The following is a 23,031-nucleotide window of genomic DNA, read 5'->3' as shown; positions in this document are numbered from 1 at the left end:
TACAAAACATGTACACTGTGTTCTAGTAAAAAGCCTGCTCAGATTGGCCAGAGTCAGAGAGGCGGTCTATTAAAAAAAGAACTGGTGTTGCCTTGAAAATGGGGGGTAGTCTTATACAGCGAATATAGGCCTAAACCTATGTTTTAACTGTAAAATTAGGGGGTCGTCTTATACGCCGGAAAATACGGTAGTGATGCTTTCACATACACAGTCTCATGACTATCACACTAGTGCACCATTACATCTCCCTCATCAGAAACAAGAGCCTGGGCTGTGTGATGTAAGATCAAAACCACGGGCACCCCATATTCCAGCACAGTACAACGGTGATGTGAATTCTTCAATATAACAAAAGGACTACATTACATTTATCAGCTTTTGTTTAAGAAGGTGGAGAAGCAGAGGGGTTCTTTTAAAATAGCTCAAATTTTAAACATTTTAAGGCTTAATGGGATAAAATGTCAACCACAACCTGAATAACCTCTATAGTTTTCCAGATATCTGAGAGATATTCTTCCTTAATTAAAAACTCAATGGCTTGCCCATCAGTATTGCCAGAAACAGTGATAATTCAGATGTAAGAACCTTTCTGCAAGTCAATTTTGAAACCCTGAAAAAGTAGTTTCAACTTTAAAAAATTCCACACAAAAACTAATGCCTTATTTCAAATAAATCCAACCTTTTTTAAAAAACATATTTTCATAGTTTAATATAATTTGTAGGTAAAGAATTCAGAGAGAGAACCACTAAAATCATGTACTTTCATTTATTAAAACAGATGAATTAATATATCTGTATATCAAATTAATTAAAGGACAACTATTAAAAGCAGATCACCATGCTAGGCTAAAGTTTAGGACATATCAGATAGAATTTCATATTTCCCCCACCGCTGTTACCCTTACACACACACACACACACACACACACACACACACACACACAGCTTTCCTTTTGCTTAGACACTGGATAATACTAAAGTGAATCTGACCTGTCAGAATGGCCAACATCAACAAATCAACAAACGACAAGTGTTGGCGAGGTTGCGGAGAAAAAGGAACCCTCGTGCACTGCTGGTGGGAATGCAGACTGGTGCAACCACTGTGGAGAACAGTGTGGAGTTTCCACAAAAAACTGAAAATGGAACTCCCATTTGACCCAGTAATCCCACTTCTAGGAATATATCCCAAGAAACTAGAAACACCAATCAGAAAAGATATATGCACCCCTATGTTCATAGCAGCACAATCTACAATAGCCAGAATTTGGAAACAGCCTAAGTGTCCGTCAGCAGATGATTGGATCCAAAAACTATGGTACATCTACACAATGGAATACTATGCTGCCATAAAAAAGAAGGAATTCTCATCATTTGCAGCAACCTGAATGGAATTGGAGAACATCATGCTGAGTGAAATAAGCCAATCAATGAAGAGAAACACCACATGACCTCACTCATTTGTGGATAATAAAGAGCATTATAAACTTATGAACCAAAATATAGATATAGAGACAGTATATCAACAAGTAGACTGTCAAATTACAGCTGGGAGGGGAGGAAGATCTGGTAGAGATAATAGATCAACCGAAGGACTTTTATACATGCATATAAGTACAACCAATGGACACAAAACTCTGGGGAGGGAGGGGATGTGTGGGAGGAAGGGAGGGGGGCAAAAAAAAAAAATCAATAAAATATATTAAACAAAATAAATAAATAAAATAAATAAATAAAAAAAATAAAGTGAATCTGAAACCTCAGTTTTGGTCTTCAGAGTTCCTTGGGGATATGGGATATTGTCAGGGAGTGGGGAATCATCCTCCGGCTTTTTATTATCCCATTCCACAAACAAGATGGTTGACCAGACACATGCTTCCTAAATGGTAGGACTTGGAGCCTGTGGAGACAGGGCCTCCCTCGTATTATCCCTGTTATGAAAACAGTGCACCTAGCAATTTCAGGAATTCATTTTTAAGGCTTGGTGCTTACACAAAATAGCTAAAAGCTATAATTTCAGAAGCCTCTCTAACAGAGAAATGAACAAAGAAATTCATTTCAAAAGCAGCCACTTGCTGACATGCCTTTCAAGCTCCCAGTGCCCTTTCCATTTTACTTCACTTACACTTTCCCAATATAATAATGCTAATCAATTTTCATTACGTGACTGAGCCCTCCCACTCAAGGAATCCTTCACAACAAGCTAAAAGTGAAATAGAAAAAACAAAATCCTGCTGCTTTGGGTCATAAAATCAAAGGCGTAAACCAGATTTATTTAAAGCTCACTAACAGTGAACGGAGACTTAAGCATCTTTGTGCCACAGGCACTCCCAGGCAGCCCCCTGTAGTGCTTTCCTGGAATCATGAAAGACTCTGAACGCAACTACAGAAAGGTACCTCAAATGAAATAGTGCAAAAAAGAGAGAGAGAGAATACAAGTCTAAATTCCTCAAACAACTTCCAGGCCAGTGTCTTCTAAACGGCCAGGATCTTCACGTTGGAGCCCTGGCCCCTGAATACAGAGGGATTCTGGCTGCACTGCTCCGGGCAGCAGGGTGTTCCCTGGTGAGAGTCACACTCAGAGACGGAAGACTGGAGAAATGGCAGCACTTACCTGTTTCCCTTCCCTCGCTCTCTGGTCCTTCGCTATTGTTGCCAACACGTTGGCTGCCTGCTCTCCTCCCATCACTGAGACACGAGCATTTGGCCAAAGGTAAAGAAATCTTGGGCTATGCAGGGGAGAAAAGAATGATCAAATTAATTGACTGTACAACACAGAAAGTGTAAGAGACCCATGTGTACCTTTTAAACTAGTGGTTCTTCATTCTAGCTGCATTAAAATCATCTGGGAACTTTAAAAATACTAATGCCTGGAACCCACCTTACACTAATCTCTAGAGATGGGGCCTGAAAATAGAATTTTTACGTTCTCTAGGTGATTCTGATGTCTATTTTGATACACATTTCATGAAAATACCCTATATAATAAAAAGGGTAATATGCAAAATGACCCCCCACAGCTGATGCTATGATGTGCACTGACTACCAAGGGGCAGACACTCAATGCAGGAGCTGCCCCCTGGTGGTCAGTAAGCTTCCACAGAGGGAGCACCACTCAGCCAGAAGCCAGCTCATGGCTGACAAGCATAGCAGCGGTGACAGGAGCCTCTCACATCTCCGGGGCAGCACTAAGGATGTCCAACTAACAACTTAGGCCCGCTCCCCAGAGGTGTTAGTTAGACATCCCCTGAGCACTCCCAGGTTGCCAGAGGGATGTCTGACTGCCAGCTTAGGCCCAAACGGGATCAGGGATTAAGCCATCAGTTAGACATCCCATGAGGGGTCCCGGACTGTGAGAGGGCACAGGTGGGGCTGAGGAACCCCACCCTCTCCCCCCAATACATGAATTTTCGTGCACCAGGCCTCTAGTATTGAATATAAAAGTTTTCAAGATATTCTCTTATTATCATGGCCATGTCCTGATTTTCAGTCTAGATATGGGTTACTTGTGTTGCCTCACTTTATCTTTAAGTTTTACCAGGGAATTAGCAAGTTTGTTAACCTTTCAAACAAAGCAACTTGGGCTTTCCCGATTCTTCTGTCTTATGTTTGTTCTTTATTATGTCCTGTCTTCTATTTTTCTTGTGTTCAAAATGCTCTTCTTTTTTGAACTTTCTGAGCTAGCTACTTGGCTCATTGATTTTTTTGGCCTTACTTCTCTTCCATGATATTATTTATCTCTACACACTTTTCCAAAGCAAGACTTTGGCTACATCACACGAGTTATGACAGGCGAATTTTCATTACCAGACATTTCAAAATATTTCTTAATTCCCACTGTGGATTTCTTCCCAACAGTACCATTAGCATTAAGTTTCATTTTGCCCCTCCAGATGATACAAATTATGGTATTAATTATTTGAGATTTCTGAATGCCATTCTATATTTCAAATAAACCTAATCATGTATAATCATACATGAAGTATGAGTCTTTCAGAGAAAATCATGTCAATCACCTACCTGTACGCTCTGCCACACATCCCATAGTTTCCAGCCCCGTAGGATCCACCAATGATGACAGTTATCTTAGGCACTTTGGCACAGGATACAGCAGTCACCATCTTGGCACCGTCCTTGGCTATTCCTTCAGCTTCATAGTCTTTACCAACCATAAATCCTGAGAGAAAGAACAGAAAGAACGCCTCTGGGTGACAGGATTAATGTACAGAAGTTAATCCCACCAAGGCATTAGAAGGACATCTTGTCAAATTATATTTTACTACAGGCCTCACCCTAACAAAATACTTACATGTGAAACGTGCTCCCAAAAAAAGTTTTCTTTAAAAGCTAAAATAAAATGTTCCCTTATCACTTTTTAAATTTTCTTAAAATGGTTCATCTGGGTGGTGTACAAGAGATCCTCAAACAAGGTAAGGATGCAATTTATCTTTAAGAAATTATCTCAGAACAGTAGCTTGGTGATGAGGCAATGGCAAACTAAGGAAAAGGTACTGTGGCAAGGCGAACTGTGAGAGAGCTGTGGTGTCCACTGACCTGGTTTAAATCAGAGAATGTTCCTTCTGCAGTGCTGCTTAAACTTTGATGAGACAAACATTAATGTTTCACAGAGATGTTAAGTGTACCTGTCAGCAACTCAACAACAACAAGGGAAGAGAATTTTTCATTGTAATTATGGGCTGCTTCTACTTCTTTGAGCTCCCATCTCCGTTGAACCTGATCTGCAGCTGACCTGGGCCTGCAGGCTTTGGGCTCCTTCCTCTTCACCTAATAAACACCAACTCAGGCTTCATGTGTCCCTCTCTCTACCTGCAGACTCACAGCCAACTTGTTTGTCACTGCTCTTGCCTTGCAAAACTCCACCATCAAATCATCCAATTCAGTTCAACCAGTTTTGAGGAGCACCTATACTTGCTATGGAAAAGGTAGTGACAGGACATTCGTCTCACCAGGCACCAGCTGCTTCCTCCAGCAACCCCTCTGAACTGGGCCCTCAGAACAGCTCAAAACTCCTTTATCCACCTTATCTTGACTCCTGTGATGTTCCCACAATATCTACCTCATTATCTGCCCCTCTTTAACCTCTCACTACCCCCCACACTCAATTGCCCCTCTAGTTCCTGTAGATGATTTTTTCTTAAAAAACAAAAACAAAAGAAAGAAAAAAGATAGAAGCCATCTCACTTGGCTTTCTCCATTCTTCTTCCCATTCGAAAACAACAACATAATCATACATAATCATACTTCCCATTCAAAAACAACAATATAATCATAATCAATTCTCTCTTTACTCTCACCTCTGTAGAAGAAATCAAAGTTACTCACAGATTGTCCATGAGTCCTCTTTTCTATTCAGAGTATTCTTATCTATTCCCATAGCTTTAAATACCATCGCCATATTCTGATGCTACCTACATTTTCACTTCCAGCTAACATATCTCTTCTGTGCTCAATATTTGTCAACTGTCTACTTTATGTCTCCAAATGGATGCCACACAGGTCCCTCAAATGCAACGTTGCAAAACCAAACTCAACCTCTGCTCTGAGTCATGAGTCACTGTAGAAACAAGGCCCTGCCCTGGTGAAGCTACTTTTTCTCTGCCCATTTTATGAGGTTGCCACACAGCGCCCTCAGGCTTCCATCTGGATGTGACTCCTCTCAAAACTCACCTAGCCAATTACCTTAAAGTTAAGATGAAGATGCGTTAGCACCAATAATATTTAAAGCCCTCCTGACTGTAAAGAGCCAAACTTCTTCTCATGAAGATTTGCCTGATCCCAAAAACTAAGAGGATCTCCTCCTTTTAAACCTGAGATAACCAAAGATGACTTAGAAGACTGGGGGAAATAAGTTTTCAGCTAACCTACATTTCTGAGTGTCTCCTATATGACATATACAAAAAAGTATATATGGGAGAATCATGGAATTCTGGGAAAAGAACTCTAGAGCCTTAAGAGACCTTAAAAATCATTTCATCCTCCACGTTAAGATCATCTAGGGAACATGAAATCCAGAGAGTTCACACTGATCAAACCACTCTTTGGAATAAAAAATTCAAATCCTGGGGATATAATGTACTGCACAGAAAAGACAGTCAATAATTGCAATAACTATGTATAGTGAAGATGGTTACTAGACTTATTGTGGTGGTCACTTCTTAAGCTATACTGGACAGTGCAGCTCTAGATTAAGTTCAACCAAACTAAATACACTATTTTCTTACCAGTAATGTTTTGTAGAAACAGCAGAGGGATTTTCCTTTGGCAGCATAACTCGATGAAGTGAGCACCCTAGAAGCAAATAAGATGAAAATCTTTACATCAAAATGAAAAGCTTCTGCACAGCAAAAGAAACCATCAACAAAACAACAATAAAGCCCCCTGCATAGGAGAACATATTTGCCAATGTTACATTTGGTAAGAGTTTAATCTCAATAATTTATAGTGAACTCATACAAGTTAACAAAAGGAAGATAAACAATCCAATCAAAAAATGGCCAAAGGACCTAAACATTTTTCAAAAGTGGACCTACAGAAGGCCAAGAAACATATGAAAAAATGTTCAAAGTCACTAATCATCTAAGAGATGCAAATCAAAACAATGAGATACCATCTCACACCTGTCAGAATGGCTATCCTCAACAAATCAACAAACAAGTGCTGGCGAGGATGTGAAGAAAAAGTAACCCTCGTACACTGCTGGTGGGAATGCAGACTGGTGCAGCCACTGTGGAGAACAGTATGCAATTTCCTCAAAAAATTAAAAATAGAACTCCCATTTGACTCAGTAATCCCACTTCTAGGATATATCCCAAGAAATCAGAAACACCAATCAGAAAGAATACATACACCCCTATGTTCATAGCAGCACAATTTACAATAGCTAAGATTTGGAAACAGCCTAAGTGCCCATCAGCAGATGAGCAGATTAGAAAACTGTGGTACATCTACTCAATGGAATACTACGCTGCTATAAAAAAGAAGGAACTCTTACCATTTGCAACAGCATGGATGAAACTGGAGAGCATTATGCTAAACGAAATAAGCCAGGCAGAGAAAAATAAATATCCCATGATCTCACTCATTTGTGGAATATAATTAATAACATAAACTGATTAACTAAAATAGATTCAGAGACATAGAAGAATCAAAGAGATCACTGAACCTCAAGGGGGGGAAGGGTGGTAAGAGATGAACCAAAGGACTTGTATGTATACATATAAGCATAATCAATAGACACAGACAGTAGGGGAGTGAGTGCCTGTACTGGGGGGAGGGGGCGGGAGCAGGCTGGGAGAGGTCAACAAGGTGGTGGCTGCACAGGAGACATATGTAATACTCTCAACAATAAAGAATTTAAAGTAAAATAAATAAATTAGAAAATCTTGAAACATGGTTAACAGTACTTGCCTTTTTTGCAGATTCAGAAAAGAGAACTCCATTATTTCCAATGATGCCAATTGGATATCCAAATATTCTTGCAAATCCTCAAAAGAAAATGGAAATAAAGTTATGTACTTCAGAGGGCTTTTAATTCACAACAAACATATTTAACATCTTTTAATTTCAAATCAAAGTTTAAAATGTACAGATTTTGTCTAGGGTATACCCCAGCTCATGTCACATTTTATTTCTAAGGTACTGGAATCTGGATTTTTTGCTTTCTTAAAAGGGGCTTGTCACATGTAAAGGGTCGTACCACCTGTCTGACTGCTTGGTTTGGTTAGATTGTAACATATGATATCTGAGTGCTCGCTGTGTACCAGACTTGAAGGATATTCTGAAATAGAATAATCAAAGATACAGAGTCCTTTAAAGGTCAATGTTCAAAACTATGGGCCAGTTTCAGGTAATTAGCTTGCCTGAAAATGCCTGTGGCAATGACAGGCCCTTGAAATGAAGGGGAACCCTAGCAGGTTCGGCTCAGGGGATAGAGCACCAGCCTGGGGACTGAAGTGTCCTAAGTTCGATTCCGGTCAAGGGTCCTAAGTTCGATAACCCAGAGGGGGTTATCCAGGAGGCAGCCAATCAATGATTCTCTCATCATTTATGTTTCTATCTCTCCTCTTCTCCCTTCCTCTCTAGAGTCAATGGAAAAAGAAGGAAGGAAAGAAGGAAGGAAGGGAGGGAGGGAGGGAGGGAGGGAGGGAGGAGGGAGGGAGGGAGGGAGGGAGGGAGGGAGATACACTTAGCAAAGACAAATTAAAACAAAACAAAACAGGAACACTGTCAAGCCTGGTGATAACCAAGTTTAAAGAAATCTAAATAAGCTTAGAAGAAAAATGCATCACTCCAATTTCATTTTCTCAGTTTGCATCTTTTTCTTTCTTCTTTCCATAAGTTTTGTTTATATTTCTTAAAGGAGAAGAAAAGAAGGGAAAGATGATTTGGTGAGGTACACACTTTAGATGATTTCAGGAGATTATTTTGTGAACCTGAAGCCCTTGACTAGAGAGATCTTCCAAGAATAATTCTCAACAAGCCTACTTATGACTACATATAGATGTCAAATACCTGGAACCCAAGAGTCAACACCTGTGCTGGTTGACGTGGACCAAAGGCAGCATGGTACCAGAGTTTCTAGAACCTGGCTCTTGTCTTTAAGCTCAAGGAGGACAGGTTGCCATTAAGACACCCAGTATGTGATGCCTGACACAAAGCAGGTGCTCAAAAAATTAATGGGTAAGACTGTTCTGTTGTCTATTGACAAGCAGAACACTAAATTTTTAAAATTCTATTTTTGTTCTTTACTCTGACCTTTGATTTATTTTTAATTATGTTTATGTAAAGTGATAAAAATGACATACTGATCAATGGTCAACTAGATTTCTCTTGGTCTTTCAGGCCTAAAATCTAGCCACACCCTCACTTGCATTGCCATTTAGAATCAATGTAGAAAGGGGTGAACTTCCCAAACAGCCCAGCAATCCACTTTGAGTCCTGCCCCACCCACAAAATGACTGGGAACTTCGCTCATCTCTCAGCATTAAGGTGCTACCCCTGAAGATATCCTACTCTCTTCACTATTTAGACTTTTAACCCGTCCTCAGCCCATCTCCAGGCACAGGGCTAGTGAGTGGGCCACATGCCCCACTAAAATAGGGACACCCATGAAGGGAGCACCTTCACCAGCTTCCTATGGGCCAAACAGGAAAGTAAAATATCCAAGGACCTACTAGGGCCAGCAAATGGCAAGTGCAAAGGCAGGAAGAAACCCTTAGGAGCTACCTGGCACACCTGATCCTTAGAAAAATCTGTTCTTTGCCTCCTCATTCCTCCCCCGAAATGGCCCTCACCTTCTCATGTTCCCTCCTCCCTCTCACCTCTCATGCTCCCCGACTCTTCTTCTCATTTCCCTCCCCCTCCACCAACCTTACTTGAAGTCCAGTACAGTCAAGAAGAGATGGAGGAAACTGGCTATATCCCTAGTATTGTAGGGGACAAAGGTACCACCAGTTTTTTAGCAAGTACAGGCAAATACATAAAAAGAGACAATGAAAAAAAAAAAAGAGAGACAATGAGGACAGCCCATCCATCTTGAGAAAGAAGCAGAAACAGTGTGAACTTATTTTAAACTGCCCCACAATGAGGGTTACATCCTGAACTATTAAGTGGCAAATCCTGTCTATATATCACACAAAAGCTCTTAAACACCTAAATACAAAAACATAAATTCCACTCCCAGTGTCAACCCTTCTCTTGCTCATAAATCAGATAAAGAGAAAGTGTGGTGACTTACCCTTAAGCTTCAATGTATATTTGCAAATTGGATTTTTTACAGCTGGTTGTTTATTCTACTCTGAAATGTTATCTTCAGACTACTGCTACATTTTTGAGCTTTTATCAGACAAAAAAAAAAAAAAAAAAAAAAAAACCCACATTTCTTTTGCCATTTGTCCAAAATAGTTATGGGTCTAGCATCTATGTTTCAAATACTTTTCTCCAAAGGCCTACAAACTTAACACTTCAGGTGAATGAATTAATTTCTATAAATATCCTTGTTTTGTTTTTTCAGATTTGGTATTCCGTCCTATATTCTGGATCTAGTATTTGCATAAATCAACATAAGACCTACACAGAGGTCGTGAAGTTTAACTCAGTCTGCATCCTCCCAGGAAGTTTAAACATTATATACAATTTCCCAGTTGAATTAGAGACTAAATAATACAAAAGATTGTGCTGAGCCCAGCCAGTGTGGCTCAGTTGGCTGAGCATTCTCTCATGCACCAAGAGGTTATTAGTTCAATTCCTCATCAGGGCACATGCCCAGATAGCAAGCTCAACCCCCAGTTGGGGGTGTGTAGGAGGTGGTTGATCGATGTTTTTCTCTCTCATTGATGTTTCTATCTCCCTCTCCCTCTCCCTTCCCTTCTCTAAAAAATCAATAAAAACATATTTTTAAAGAAGACAGTGCTGAAATTTTCAAAAATAGTTATCCAGAGAAACAAAAAGAACTACAAATATTTCTGCTAATTTGACAATAAGAATTTTTTTAAATGTATCTTTATTGTTAAAAGTATTACAGATGTCCCCTTTCTTTCCCCATTGACCCCTTCTAGCCCACACCTGCCTCTCACCCCAAGCCTTCACCACATTACTGTCTGTGTCTATGGGTTATCCATATATGCATATGTTATTTGGTAAATCTCTTCCCAACCACCTACCTATCCCCACCTTCCCTCTGAGATTCAACAGTCTGTTCCATGTTTCTATGTCTCTGGATCTTTTTTGTTCATCAGTTTATTTTGTTCTAAACTTTTTATACAGCTAATGCTGCTAAGTCACAGATAAAGACCTATACCACAGTATCTAGACATCATCATTTAAAACTCTGGATCCATGAAGCCATTCAGCTTCAATTGATCTTTATAAAGCAACTCCCTTTAAAAACTGACTCACACATTTGTACAGCTCTAAATAACAAAGCTCATGCCAAGTGCAACAAAGCCTTGAGACAAGACAACACTTATTTTCAAGCAACAAAAAATGTTCACATTCAATTCTTCATCTTTATACCTGTAACTAATGTGTCTCCATATAAGGCTTTGAACTCATTGAATCTGCTTCCATCCACAATTCTAGCAATGACCTAAGAGGAAAAATAACAATGTCCCTAAAAATTATATTACAAAGGAATTGTTACATTAAAGTTACTTATAAGGAAAATAAATTCATATTGAAGTTGTCACTTTCACAAAATGTCACCCTACATAGAAAATCTTCTCACTTGAATTACACTTTCATATGAAGTCATTCTGGGCTCTGATTTTACACTTCACTATAGAAGTACTAGCACCGTGTTGATACCAGAGAAGCAGAGAGCTGGTTGTCAGACTCAAAGCTTCAGTGGCTGTTCAAATATACTGGCCTAGGGTCAGGGATTTAATCAGAAAGCAAGATAGAGAGCTTAGTCAAAAGACCAGCCTCCAACTTGAGGTATCACATATGATTTGCGTGTCCTGGAGTAAAGTCATTTAACCCCTCTGAGTCTCAGTTCTCACTTCTGCAAAGATGAGACAGAATTGTGAAGATACGATGACATAGTAGCAAAATAACCTAATGAAATAATGCTGAGAGGAAGAATCAGCTCTGACTCCCAGCTCTACCAGTGAGAAATTAAGAGCCGCAGCGTGGCTAGCTAAAATCCTCTAAGCCTCAGTTTCCTCATCTGTTTTTTAAAAATGGTAAGACTAAAAAGTGCTAACCACAGCACACTTCCTAGCTGTCCTTAAAAGGGAACTATTATTATTTTAAGCCTTTGAAGGGGTTCAGAAGAACAGATGCTACTTTGACATGTGGATTATTTTAAGCTGAAGGTAACTGAGACCCTACCGGGTCATGAGAAACTTTTACATCTCCCTTAAAGAATCAAAATTAGGGGCCTAATCTATACTCAGAATTATTACTGACCTATCTATAAGGCAGGGGGAAATTCTAATTGTTGAACATCTGTTCTTCTTAATGTCCTGCAAATGACCCTCCTCCCTTCTGAAGCTCCAAGGCGCCTTCCTTCATCCTTAGCTCAGAATGCCATATTTATCTCATTTTAACTTTCTGTCCCTGAACCTCTCATGTATGTGGGGTCTCTCTCATGTATGTGAGGATTCCATACATACATGCATAATTAAATTTGGCTGTTCCCTTAATCTAATCTGCCTTGTGTAGACTTCATTGTTAGACTAGCAGAAAGAACCCTGATGGGTAGAGGAAAGTTTCTCTCCCCCACCACCTTCAATGAAGGTTTACTGATTCTGAATCTGATAATAAAGGATCACCCCACATACATATAGTAGTATAATTAACCTAAAAAGATTTCTACTCCTTTTAGGTTAAGGTATACACATATCAGAAGACGGACAGCAAGGTTTACAGTTCATAGTTCCACTTACATACCTCTCGGACATCAAAGTTCCTCTTAAGGTTAGCGCCCACTATTCCATACAATTCATCTGCTGGAAATAAAGGTTCTTCAGAAGGTTCAATGCTAACCTGCAAAAAACAAAAAAAAATTCAATTAACCATTTTAAAAACATTATTTCAAGACTCAAGGCTCAGTGCACGAATTTGTGCACCAGTGAGGTCCCTCAGCCTGGCCTGCACCCTTTCAAAATCTGAATACCTCAAGGGATTTGGACTGCCGGTTTTGGCCTGATCCCCACAGGCCAGGCCGAAGGACCCCACTAGTGTATAAATCCATGCACCAGGCTGGTTTTGTGCCCAATCCCCACAGGCCAAGCTGAGGGACCTCACTGGTGCACAAATCCATGCACTAGGCCTCTATTATGCATATAAGATCATTGGTTAATCTCTTCCTTCCCTCCTCTCTCTTCTCCCTTTCCCTCTGAGATTCATCAGTCTGTCCCATGTTTCCACATCTGTGGTTTCCGCTCCTGCGTTGAGTGTCTGCCCTTGGTGGTCAATGAGCATCATAGCTACCAACCAGTCGGCTGGTCATTTAGGCTATTCTAAATATAGATGACATAAGCCAAAAAGCTTTTCAGAAAAAATAAAAGATATAAGGACTCATCCAACTCACATCCAATTTTTTCTGATAATTGAGACTTCTCACAATCTTCCTAGTTAAGTGAAGGGCGTGATTATCATCCAAAGCATAGTAGTCAGTGACTCCGGACTTTCTATAGAGTAAAGCACACTAAAATCAGATTAGAGAAAAAGAAAAATGAAATATCTTAAGCCCCAAATATCTTCTCTCATCTAAGGATGGCATCATTTTTACTTCCAAACCATTTTAATAAATTATATTTAATTTGTTCTTCATAATGTCCCTGGCAAACATTGATTGTAATGTCCCTGGTATCATCCTTGCTTTACAAACAGGAAAAAACAGGTATGCATAGAACCTTGCATAGAACCACTAGTAACTGCATAGGAATCCATGCCTCTATTTCTGTCTTGACTTCCTTCAACTATTATAGACCATGGGGCCTTGCTGATAAGGACTTCTATTTTATGGTCATCCAACATAGATCAAACAAAATTCTACAAGATAAGTACAACCACAGATGACACACTTTCATGATGCTGTTGGTAACAACAAAAAGTTTTTGTACCTAACTGAGCTCCTAATGAAGATGCCAACTATGGCCTCACGTTTCTGAAAGACTGCTGCGCTCCCTCCCTCTAAAGTTACATCTAAAAGCAATCAGTCATAGGGTAACGAATGCAAAGGTTTAAGATACTGTCCCTTGGATTATGGGTAAAATGGATATTGCTAAAATGATTCTGTCTTAAGGGCCAAGGAAGTTTCTATTCAATTTTAAGTTCAGTGTCAATGCAATATGGGTTTGCTCTGGTTCTGTTCCAATTAGATGGCTTCTTGTTTCAGAGGTAAAGTACTATGACTTTCTAATAAAGTATAAACAAAATGGTAAAGTTAGGCAAACTATATACCTGAAACAAGCAGAATTTTGGTTCATTTTATGAGTAAGGATTAAGCTGCTGCAATCTCAATTTTGATATCTTTTCTAGGGAAAAAGACAAACCCTTGGGAGACATTTCTTAGAACTGCTCGCACAGTGGTTTTGTGTCACTCTCCACCTCTGGATTGGGTGTCCCTGAATAAAAGCAGAGACTGTTCTTGCTCCTCATTACAGCCTTCCAGTGCCTTTGCAATAGCAAACCCTTCCCTTTCTCTAATTTAATAAGATAATTTACAACTGATGATATCTTTTAAATGCTTCATATATAATACCAGCTACAAATGCTGACCTCTGACTGTAGTAATTCAGAAAACAAACAGAAGCAAAAGGAATTGCTTCCAAATCGGTAAATATCTGTACTAATAAAAAGATAACATGTTAATTAGACTGGACATCTTCCGGACGTCCTTCCTGGACAAAACCACAGTGGCGGGGCCGAGGAAGAGGCAGTTAGGGGCGATCAGGCTGGCAGGGGAGGGTAATTAGGGGCAATCAGGCTGGCAGGAGAGGGCAGTTAGGAGTGATCAGGTCAGCAGGGGAAGGCAGTTAGGGGCGATCAGGCCAGCAGGCAGAGGTTGTTAGGGGTGATCAGGCAGGCAGGCAGGTGAGCAGTTAGGAGCCAGCAGTCCTAGACTGCAAGAGGGATGTCCAACTGCCGATTTGGTCTAAACTGGCAGTCAGACATCCCTCAAGGGGTCCTGGATTGGAGAGGGTGCAGGCTGGGCTGAGAGGGCCCCCACCCCTAACCCCACCCCCATGCACAAATTTTGTGCACGGGGCCTCTAATTTAAAATAAAATGCTTTTTTTTTTTTTTAAGCTGCCTAGTATTTACCAAATACTTTGATGAGGCATTACATTACATAAGTCTTTGTGTCAAATTAATTCTTCCTGATGACTAAACAGAGAGGTATAAATATGTATTTATAAAGACAGAGAGAATCTTTGTAAATACACATTTATCACTCTTTGATTAGACAGAGAGATCCCAAAGCAATTTGTGACTAGCAAATTTTATGACATTATTCCCCCAAAAAAGCCATCACCATCTAATCATTGTCCCATGATTCTAAGCAGGTTAAGAATAACAGCCGGTAGTAATAGGGTGCTTAGTACGCACCAGATGCTGTGCTGAGGTAAGAACTATCCTTTCCTTTGTTTTACGCACGAGGAAATAAGGCTCCGGAAGGTTAAGTGGTTTGTCTAGTCACAATGGAAATAAGTGAGGCGAATGAAAGATGAATTCTAGAACCTACCCTAAATTGATATACTGCCTACAGCTTTCATGGCATTGGGTTACATTTTTTAAAGTCAAAAACATTTTGTTAATAATAAATACTATCTTCTTCACCTTTCCCAGATTAAGCTCCTACAAACAGTAACAGCCACACTGACCTGTACCCACTCACCCTTTTCTACCTGCGTCCTCTTTCTCCACAGGCTGAAACATCCACTCACTGTCTCCCTGCAACAGTCAGTAAATGGTCAGATAAGGCAGTCACGCTGCATCTCTGCTCATACAGTTGTGCTCACCTAAATGAACAAGTGTTCTGTTCAAATTCAGGCAGACCCTCAAGATCTCCCTCTAAGCTTTTCTATGTCTTCCTCAACTCTAGTCATTCCTCCTTTGGCCTCTAGTTGTAAAATTGGAAGCATGCTAGCATATTTTGTAATTGTTTTTAATTCATTCATTTATTTCTCTTAGCTGCCTAATTAAATTAAATTATAAATCCTGAGATTAGGGACTAGGGCTAAAATATCTCTGTATTATTCATTAGCACTTATTATAGTACAATCAATCTATTCAAAATAAGTGTTCAATGAGAAAGGAATGAAAACCTGGGGCAAAGATAGGCCCCTAAATCAAACCTTTAATTGCATGGCAGTGTTCTTTGATAGGAAAGCAGAATTATTATACCCATCTGCCTCCCTAGGTTGTTTGTGGTTGGAAGATCAAAAATAGGTTTACCACTCTAGAATCTGATGATTAGACACTTGCCATTCAGGTCTGGGTTCTTTAGGGTGTAATCCTGGGCCCTCCTCTACATCTATATTCACCTGGGGGTGAGTTCAGCTCATCCTATGGTTTTACAGTCCATCTCTACGCTAAGGACTCCCATATAAAGAGCTCTAGCACCGGTCTGGGCTCTGGACTCTCATAGCTAACTGCCTCATCAGCATCTCTACTTGGATGTCTCAAGCATCTCTAACTTATCAGATCCAAAAGGAATGCTTGATCCCCCTGCCCCATCCTCAAATCTGCTCTTCCCCCTGCCTTCTTAATCTCAGAAAGTAAAGCCATTTCATGTCACCATCTTTTGTCATCTCACCTTCTTGCACCCCTTAAATGAAATCCATCAACATGTCTCCGAATTCCACCTCTAAAATAGAGTTCAACTCTGCTAACCCCCTACCTTCACTACCACTCTAATCACCTAAGCCACCAACATCTCTCACCAATGCTACCGATACCAACACCCAACTGGTCCCCCATGTAGACCCTTGTCAACCCTCCAACAATTCTGTACTTAGTAGCCAGAGAGAGTTACTTTAAATGAAATATTTGGTGATAGCACATTCTGCTTAAAGCTTTTCAATGGTTTTCTAATTACTCTTTTTTTTAAAAAGGTCCAAAACCCATAATGTCTAATTATGATGATAAACAACAACAGTAATAATGGTAATTAACATTTATAGGTATTTATTTAAAGCAGGTATTATTTCAAGCAATTTAATTTATTGTCTCATTTATCCTATTAATAAAAGAGTAATATGCAGATTGACCATCACTCCAACACACAAGATGGCTGCCCCCATGTAGTCAAAGATCCTGCCCCCATGTGAACACAAGATGACCACCACAAAATGGCCAGCAGGAGAAGGCAGTGGAAGGGACCAGTCCTGCATGGAAGGGCAGTTGTGGGTGATCAACCCTGCAGGGGAGGGCAGTTAGGGGTGACCAGATAGGCAGAGGAGGGAAGTTGGGGGCAAACAGGCTGAAAGGGGAGCAGTTAGACATCAATCAGACTGGCATGGCAGTGGTTAGAGGGTGATCAGGCTGGCAGGCAGAAGCAGTTAGGGGCAATCAGGAAGTCAAGCAGGCGAGCAGTTGGGAGCCAGCAGTTCTGGGTTGTGGAGGGATCCCAGATTGGAGAGGGTGCAGGCTGTGCTGAGGGACACCACCAAACTCCCTCCCCCTCTGTGCACGAATTACATGCATCGGAACTCTAGTCACTTCATAAAATTCTAGGAGGTAGATGGTCTTCTTACCCCTGAACTCTAACCTGAAGTAGTTGGACCAATGATGTGCAGAGCAAGCTGGCACTTGACTCACAAGAGCCTATTGTGTGCCAATCTCTTGCTGACTCCACACTCAGCTGCATTCTGTTGATAGCTTAAATCAGCTGTGGTGGAATAATTTATACTACGAAAATGGTCAGATGCCACAAAGGAGGGCTTTTCCCTCCCCCAGAGAACCAGCTGTTAAACACTTACCTGCTATCAAAAGATTAGCTAAGCTCTTGATAGCAGGTACTACCGCCTAAGCATCCATTTGTTTGGCCAAGAGGCCTGCAGGGACTTTAAACTGACTAGTACAGGCACAAGCCCTACAGAGCAACTGAGAGTCACAAGCAATTGTAAGCCCTGATTTGACTTTCCCAGCAGCCCTTGTGATCAGCAGTCTCCCCTTCCTCCCAGCACCTATGTCTTATGCACCCTTAAATAAGACCCCATTGGGCTTACCAAAATTCCACTCTTTAGAATGGAACAATCCGGCCCTAGCCCAGGAACCCCAAAGCACTTCTACCTAGGACCTTATTAAAACATGTGCCCAGCCCTAGCCAGTTTGGCTCAGTGGATCAAGTGTCAGCCTGCCGATTGAAAGGTCCTAAATTTGAATCTGGTCAAAAGCACATGCCTGAATTGTAGGCTCAGTCTCCGGTTGGGGGCGTGCAAGACGGCTGCTGTTCAATGATTCTCTATCATTATTGGTGTGTCTCTCTCTCTCTCTAATTATGATGATAAACAACATATTGATGTTTCTCTCTCTCTCTCTCTCTCTCTCTCTCTCTCTCTCTCTCTCTCTCCCTCCCTCCCTCCCTCCCTCCCTCCCTCCCTCCCTCCCTCCCCCCCCTTCCACTCTAAAATTAATATAAAAATTAAAAATTAAAAAAAACAACCATGTGCCCCAGTTTCTTTCTTTCTCTCTGTCTGCACTGCCTTGACCTCCCTATGTGGCCCCTGAAGGCATGCCATAGACTTCCTCCAGGCCCCTGGTTAACAAACATCTTTATTTCATTTTCTCGTGTGGTCCATTATTGAACTGCAGTTCACCACCTAGCACCCTGTGCTCCACTTCCCAAATGTTCATTTAACCACTGGGTTTGATCCACCTTCTATATGCTCTCCCTGTATTTCTCCTTTGCAGGCCTATCACACATATACATTTATATGAATTTTTGATAATATTTGTTTATTGCCCACCTCCCTGACCACTCTATAAACTCCCTGAGAACATATTTATCATCTCAAAGATCTAGAACAGTGCCTGTTGGCTAACAGGTGCTCAACGGATATTTGTTAAATAAGAAACCTGTCTCTCCAATGGAGGGTGGGAAGGGGGGAAATGAGGAACATTTGTAATAATATGAACAATAAAGATTCATTTAAAGAAAAAAATATATAAATAAATAAAAGCCATATTACCCATTACAAAAAAGAAACCTGTCTCTCCAGTCTTTCTATAATGGAAAAGCTGATGTTCTAGTTTAGAAACACAACTACACAGTTCAAAGAATTGAACCCTAAAACAGCAGATGGAGAACAAGTAAACTGTAGCAAGTTTAATACTTGGAAAAATAATTTACACTTTTTAAAACATGCGGCAATCAATCCTGAAAAGAAACAACCTCTTCCCGTTTCACCTGCAATGAAGATCAGCGCCTCCAAGATCCTCAGCTGACACCTCTTCCCCAGTTGCTGCTTTAACCTACAACAGTGGGAAAAGCCAAAGGTGAGATTTGCCCATCTGAAATATACAAATGTTTTTCTAACACACAGCACCTAACCTGCCTATACCTACCACTCTTTCTTCTACAGAGCTAAAGACATTTTTTTTTCCTTCCACTTGCCTAGCAAACCAGTCTACAAATGAAAAATCTGAACCCAGAGTCACTAAGGAACTTGCCCACAGCCCCGGCGCGAGAGATGGAACTTGATTTGAACACAGGCATCTCTGGCCCGCGAGCCTGCTCTGTCCCCTCCGTCAGGCTCCCTCCGCTGCATGTTAAAGCCTTAGTGTCTGTGCCCTTGGCCGGGGCTCCCTGCTCCCTCTCACCCTCCTGGTGAATCCCTGCTTACCCTTCAAGACCCACCTGCTCTATGTTCCTTTCCCTGACCCACTCAGGCCTTTCACCATTGATGACACTGCATATAATAGAGCAATGCTTGCTTATCCATGGTCCAAGGGTATTCCACTTAGACCTCCTACATGGCACTTGCCTGACTATATTTCTGTAATCTGCATGTGTCGCTGTCCTCTCCTCTATACTGTGAGTTCCTTGATGGTAGGAACTGTGATTTACTCATCTTTGAACACTCAATAAATACATTGATATATTGCCTTTTCTTCACCTATGCTGAAAAACTCCAGTGACTACGGTATTACAAACTCTTAAAGATATAGTAACTTTAAAATGGAAAAAATACCTAAGATTACTCACATCTAAGATTCAGTAGAATGTGAGCAAAAAGAAAGAAACCTCAAGTAATAAATTTAGAATGACTTAATTATAGCCTGAGAAATTCTAAACAAGGAAAGTCTTCAGTACTAAGTGCCAACCTGATCCTCAGAAATTGCTTATTGATTCCTACTTCTTTAAGTTGATTGAGTTCTTTGTATTCAAATAGGAAAAGCTTTAATTAGAAAAATGAACACTAACCTAAAATACAGCACAGAAATGACTTATTATTCACTACATCAAAAGCTCTGTCTAAAATAAAAAATTCCACTGGGAAAGGTAATTAAAAATTTCATTTCCAATTATTCCACCCCCAGAATCAAATTTTTATTTCTCCTTCCTCCCAAAGAAATTCAGTGTAAAATATCATTTGGTCCAAACAATAACTAATTATAAGAGTTGCCTGGATATTTAAAGCTGTAAAAAGGAATAAACACCAACATACTATATTTTTTTTCAGAGTTCTGACTAAAAATATAAGGATTTGTCACTAGTTAATATTTATTGAGTACCCACATCATGTTTGGTACTGTGATAGGTGCAAAAATGATAAAAGTCAAAGATAAAATTAAAATAGCTCATTCTACTAAATAATAAGTTCAGAAGATAAACAAAAGACAGGAGAACAAAGCTCTTTCAAAAACCTGTCTTGTCACTATGCTTTTCTCAACCATTTTAAGCTACTACAACTCAACCCCACATTATGTGTGAAACATACCAAGCCTTTTCTCAATTTTCAGTGAAACAAGTGTCAAATTTAGAATTCTCAAGCAGATGAGGATGCTACTGCTTCTTTTTGTGCTGTAAACAAGTGTTTCGATGGTGGACTCTGGAACAAGAATCAATTCTGGGACAGACCGTAGACTTGCCTGGCTGCCAAGTTAGCATTATTCTAGTAGTATGCAGCTGCCTGTATTCCAAAAAAGCTATTTTCAATTTTTAGTCACATCTTTATTCATTATCTAATAAAAAATGAACAAGAACTACTCATGAAAATATGTACCCTTTACTATACAAAGGTAAATCTGCATGAATTTTCCTCTCATTAAACAATGATCGCTATCACCTAAAGCTAGAGAAATGTTAAAGAATAATAAACACCACAGGCTTTTTGAATATGAAATGGCAGCTCCTCAGGCTGACCTGATCCTCAATAAGTTATTAAAAATTAGCACATCATGTGGAAAATATACTGACCTCACACCAAAACTTATGCTCCTTTTAACATGCTTTTAAAAATAAATTTGTGTTAATATTCCAAAACCAAAGATGATTCTTTGACGGAATTTTGAAGCAATAAACATACTTGAGATACAATTCACATACCATAAAGTTCAACATTAAAAGTATACAATTCGTATTTTTAATATATTTACAAACTTGGGCAACCATTACTGCCACCAACTCCAGAACATTCATCACTCACAAAAAAAAAAAACACCCAAATTCATTAGCAGTAACTCCCAGTCCCTGAGAAATATTCATCTACTTTCTTTCTGAATTTGACCTCTCTAAATATTTCACAAAAGTGGAACAATTTCCACTTATCTCACAGTAAAACTGAAATAATGAGATCTGTCCTGTTGTATCTGGCATAAAGTTTTCAAGATTCATCTCTTCTGTAGTATGTGTCAGAACTTCATTCCTTTTTATAGCTGAACAATACCCCATTTTATATAGATGATGGTTTTATATGACATTCTTCTTTTAAGTATTTAATATTCTTGGATTTCACTTATGAGACATTATGTTGTTTGGTGTAATAATTACCTGTGTCTCCACCTATCCTCTATTATTCCTCAATCTAGGGTCATGTCTGCCATAAGCATGGTGTAGTGATGACTGCATTACTGAAAATCACTGGAAGGGAGCTGACTAAAGAGGAGGGGAGGAAGAGCCAGGATTACATAATTCAGTTCTCAGTGCTGCATCAGAGGCAGGCGACCAGTGAGGCTGCACAGGGTCCCATTCTCAGAAGGGCCCTGTGCTTGAAGTTTAATGGTCGATGGTCACTCTATTGAAATTCTAATTTATCTTTGAATTCATGTTCTGTAAGTAAAGTCTGAGATGACAATGGAGTGTGTGAGTTGGAATTTGGGCTTCAGCTCTTGGACAGTTTGTCTCCCACCACCTCTCTGGGATGACTCCCTGCTTTCCTGCTAACTAGAGCCTGAGCCCTGGGCCTGTCCTTCCCTCTCCTCCCAGCCTCCTTCCTAATGACTGCCACACCTGCCTGAGTGAGGGCCTGGCCTGGCACGCACCCCCAAGTGTCTAGGGTGGAGCACAGCAGCACCATCACTATCCTGGCAGGCAGTGCTGAATTATGTTCACCAGCAGATGACTAGGTGTGGGTCTGAGCTAAGGGCTAGTCTCCTGCCTACTTCCCAACTAGCATGGAGGCTGCCCACCCTTGTGGGTCATGTATGCACTGAGGGTTGGGCTGGTGGGTCACTGGAAGAAGAGATAGCTGGAAGGGAAAAGATGAGAAAGTTCTGGAGATGGATGGTGATGATGGCTGCACAGCAAAATGAATATATTTAATGCCATAGAACTGTATACTGAAAATGGTAGAAATAGAAAATGTTATACTATGTATATTTTACTTCAACCAATTGAAACTATGTTCTTACCAAGGGGGGTCCAGCCAAGAAAATGGTACCCTGCTTGCGTACAATGATGTTTTCATCAGCCATTGCAGGCACGTAAGCACCTCCTGCTGTACAGGAGCCCATGACCACCGCTATCTGGAACCCAAGCATATATGAAACGCATCAGTACAGCCCAAACAGTGAATTATACTGTCTCTGAATCTATAGTCCCATAAATGTTGCAGTACGAGGGCATACTACTAGCTGGTCCCTGTACTTCATTTTAAAAGTGGAGTCCTCTACATCTAGCCATGGTTGCTCAGTGGTTGAGTATTGACCTATGAACCAGGAGATCAAGGTTCTATTCCCAGTCAGGGCACATGCCTAAATTGGGAACTCAATCCCCAGGGTGGGGCGCGCACCAGGCAGCCAATCAATGTTTCTCTCTCATTATCGATGTCTCTCTCTTCTTTTCCCTTTCTCTCTGAAATCAATAAAAATATATTTAAAAAAATAAAAGTAGAGTCCTATAAACATTTGTAATAGTTTCCTTGTATCAAAGCATTTTGAAGGGCTTATGTCACACTTTTACAAATTTATGGATAATCTCCCCATCAAATGCCCAGATAGACTATTCTATCTGGAAACTACTAATGGAGAACTCACAATCCACATAAATTGGCAAAACTGTATGAAAGGATAACTTTTAAAACTAATAAATTCGGGGGAGGGGGGGGGAGGGGGCATAT

The 23,031-nt window shown here is 40.3% G+C and overlaps 1 protein-coding gene across 1 annotated transcript in view; it reads right to left on the bottom strand.

Moving 5' to 3' along the window:
* Nucleotides 1-23,031, bottom strand: part of MCCC2 (methylcrotonyl-CoA carboxylase subunit 2) — a 44,530-nt gene that overhangs the window by 3,077 nt on the left and 18,422 nt on the right. The window contains exons 7-15 of the mRNA XM_036409961.2: nucleotides 22,325-22,438; nucleotides 18,879-18,943; nucleotides 13,052-13,151; nucleotides 12,409-12,504; nucleotides 11,032-11,104; nucleotides 7,426-7,502; nucleotides 6,240-6,306; nucleotides 4,018-4,174; nucleotides 2,612-2,726 (exon numbers count right to left, since the gene is read on the bottom strand). Of these exons, the coding sequence (XP_036265854.1) occupies nucleotides 2,612-2,726; nucleotides 4,018-4,174; nucleotides 6,240-6,306; nucleotides 7,426-7,502; nucleotides 11,032-11,104; nucleotides 12,409-12,504; nucleotides 13,052-13,151; nucleotides 18,879-18,943; nucleotides 22,325-22,438 (864 nt within the window). The remainder of the gene's footprint in view (nucleotides 1-2,611; nucleotides 2,727-4,017; nucleotides 4,175-6,239; nucleotides 6,307-7,425; nucleotides 7,503-11,031; nucleotides 11,105-12,408; nucleotides 12,505-13,051; nucleotides 13,152-18,878; nucleotides 18,944-22,324; nucleotides 22,439-23,031) is intronic.

This window comes from Pipistrellus kuhlii, unplaced genomic scaffold (genome assembly GCF_014108245.1).
Source record: "Pipistrellus kuhlii isolate mPipKuh1 unplaced genomic scaffold, mPipKuh1.p scaffold_m20_p_4, whole genome shotgun sequence".
NCBI lineage: Eukaryota > Metazoa > Chordata > Mammalia > Chiroptera > Vespertilionidae > Pipistrellus > Pipistrellus kuhlii.
Note: the sequence above shows the minus strand (reverse complement) of the source record. Positions and strands in the feature narration are given on the sequence as shown.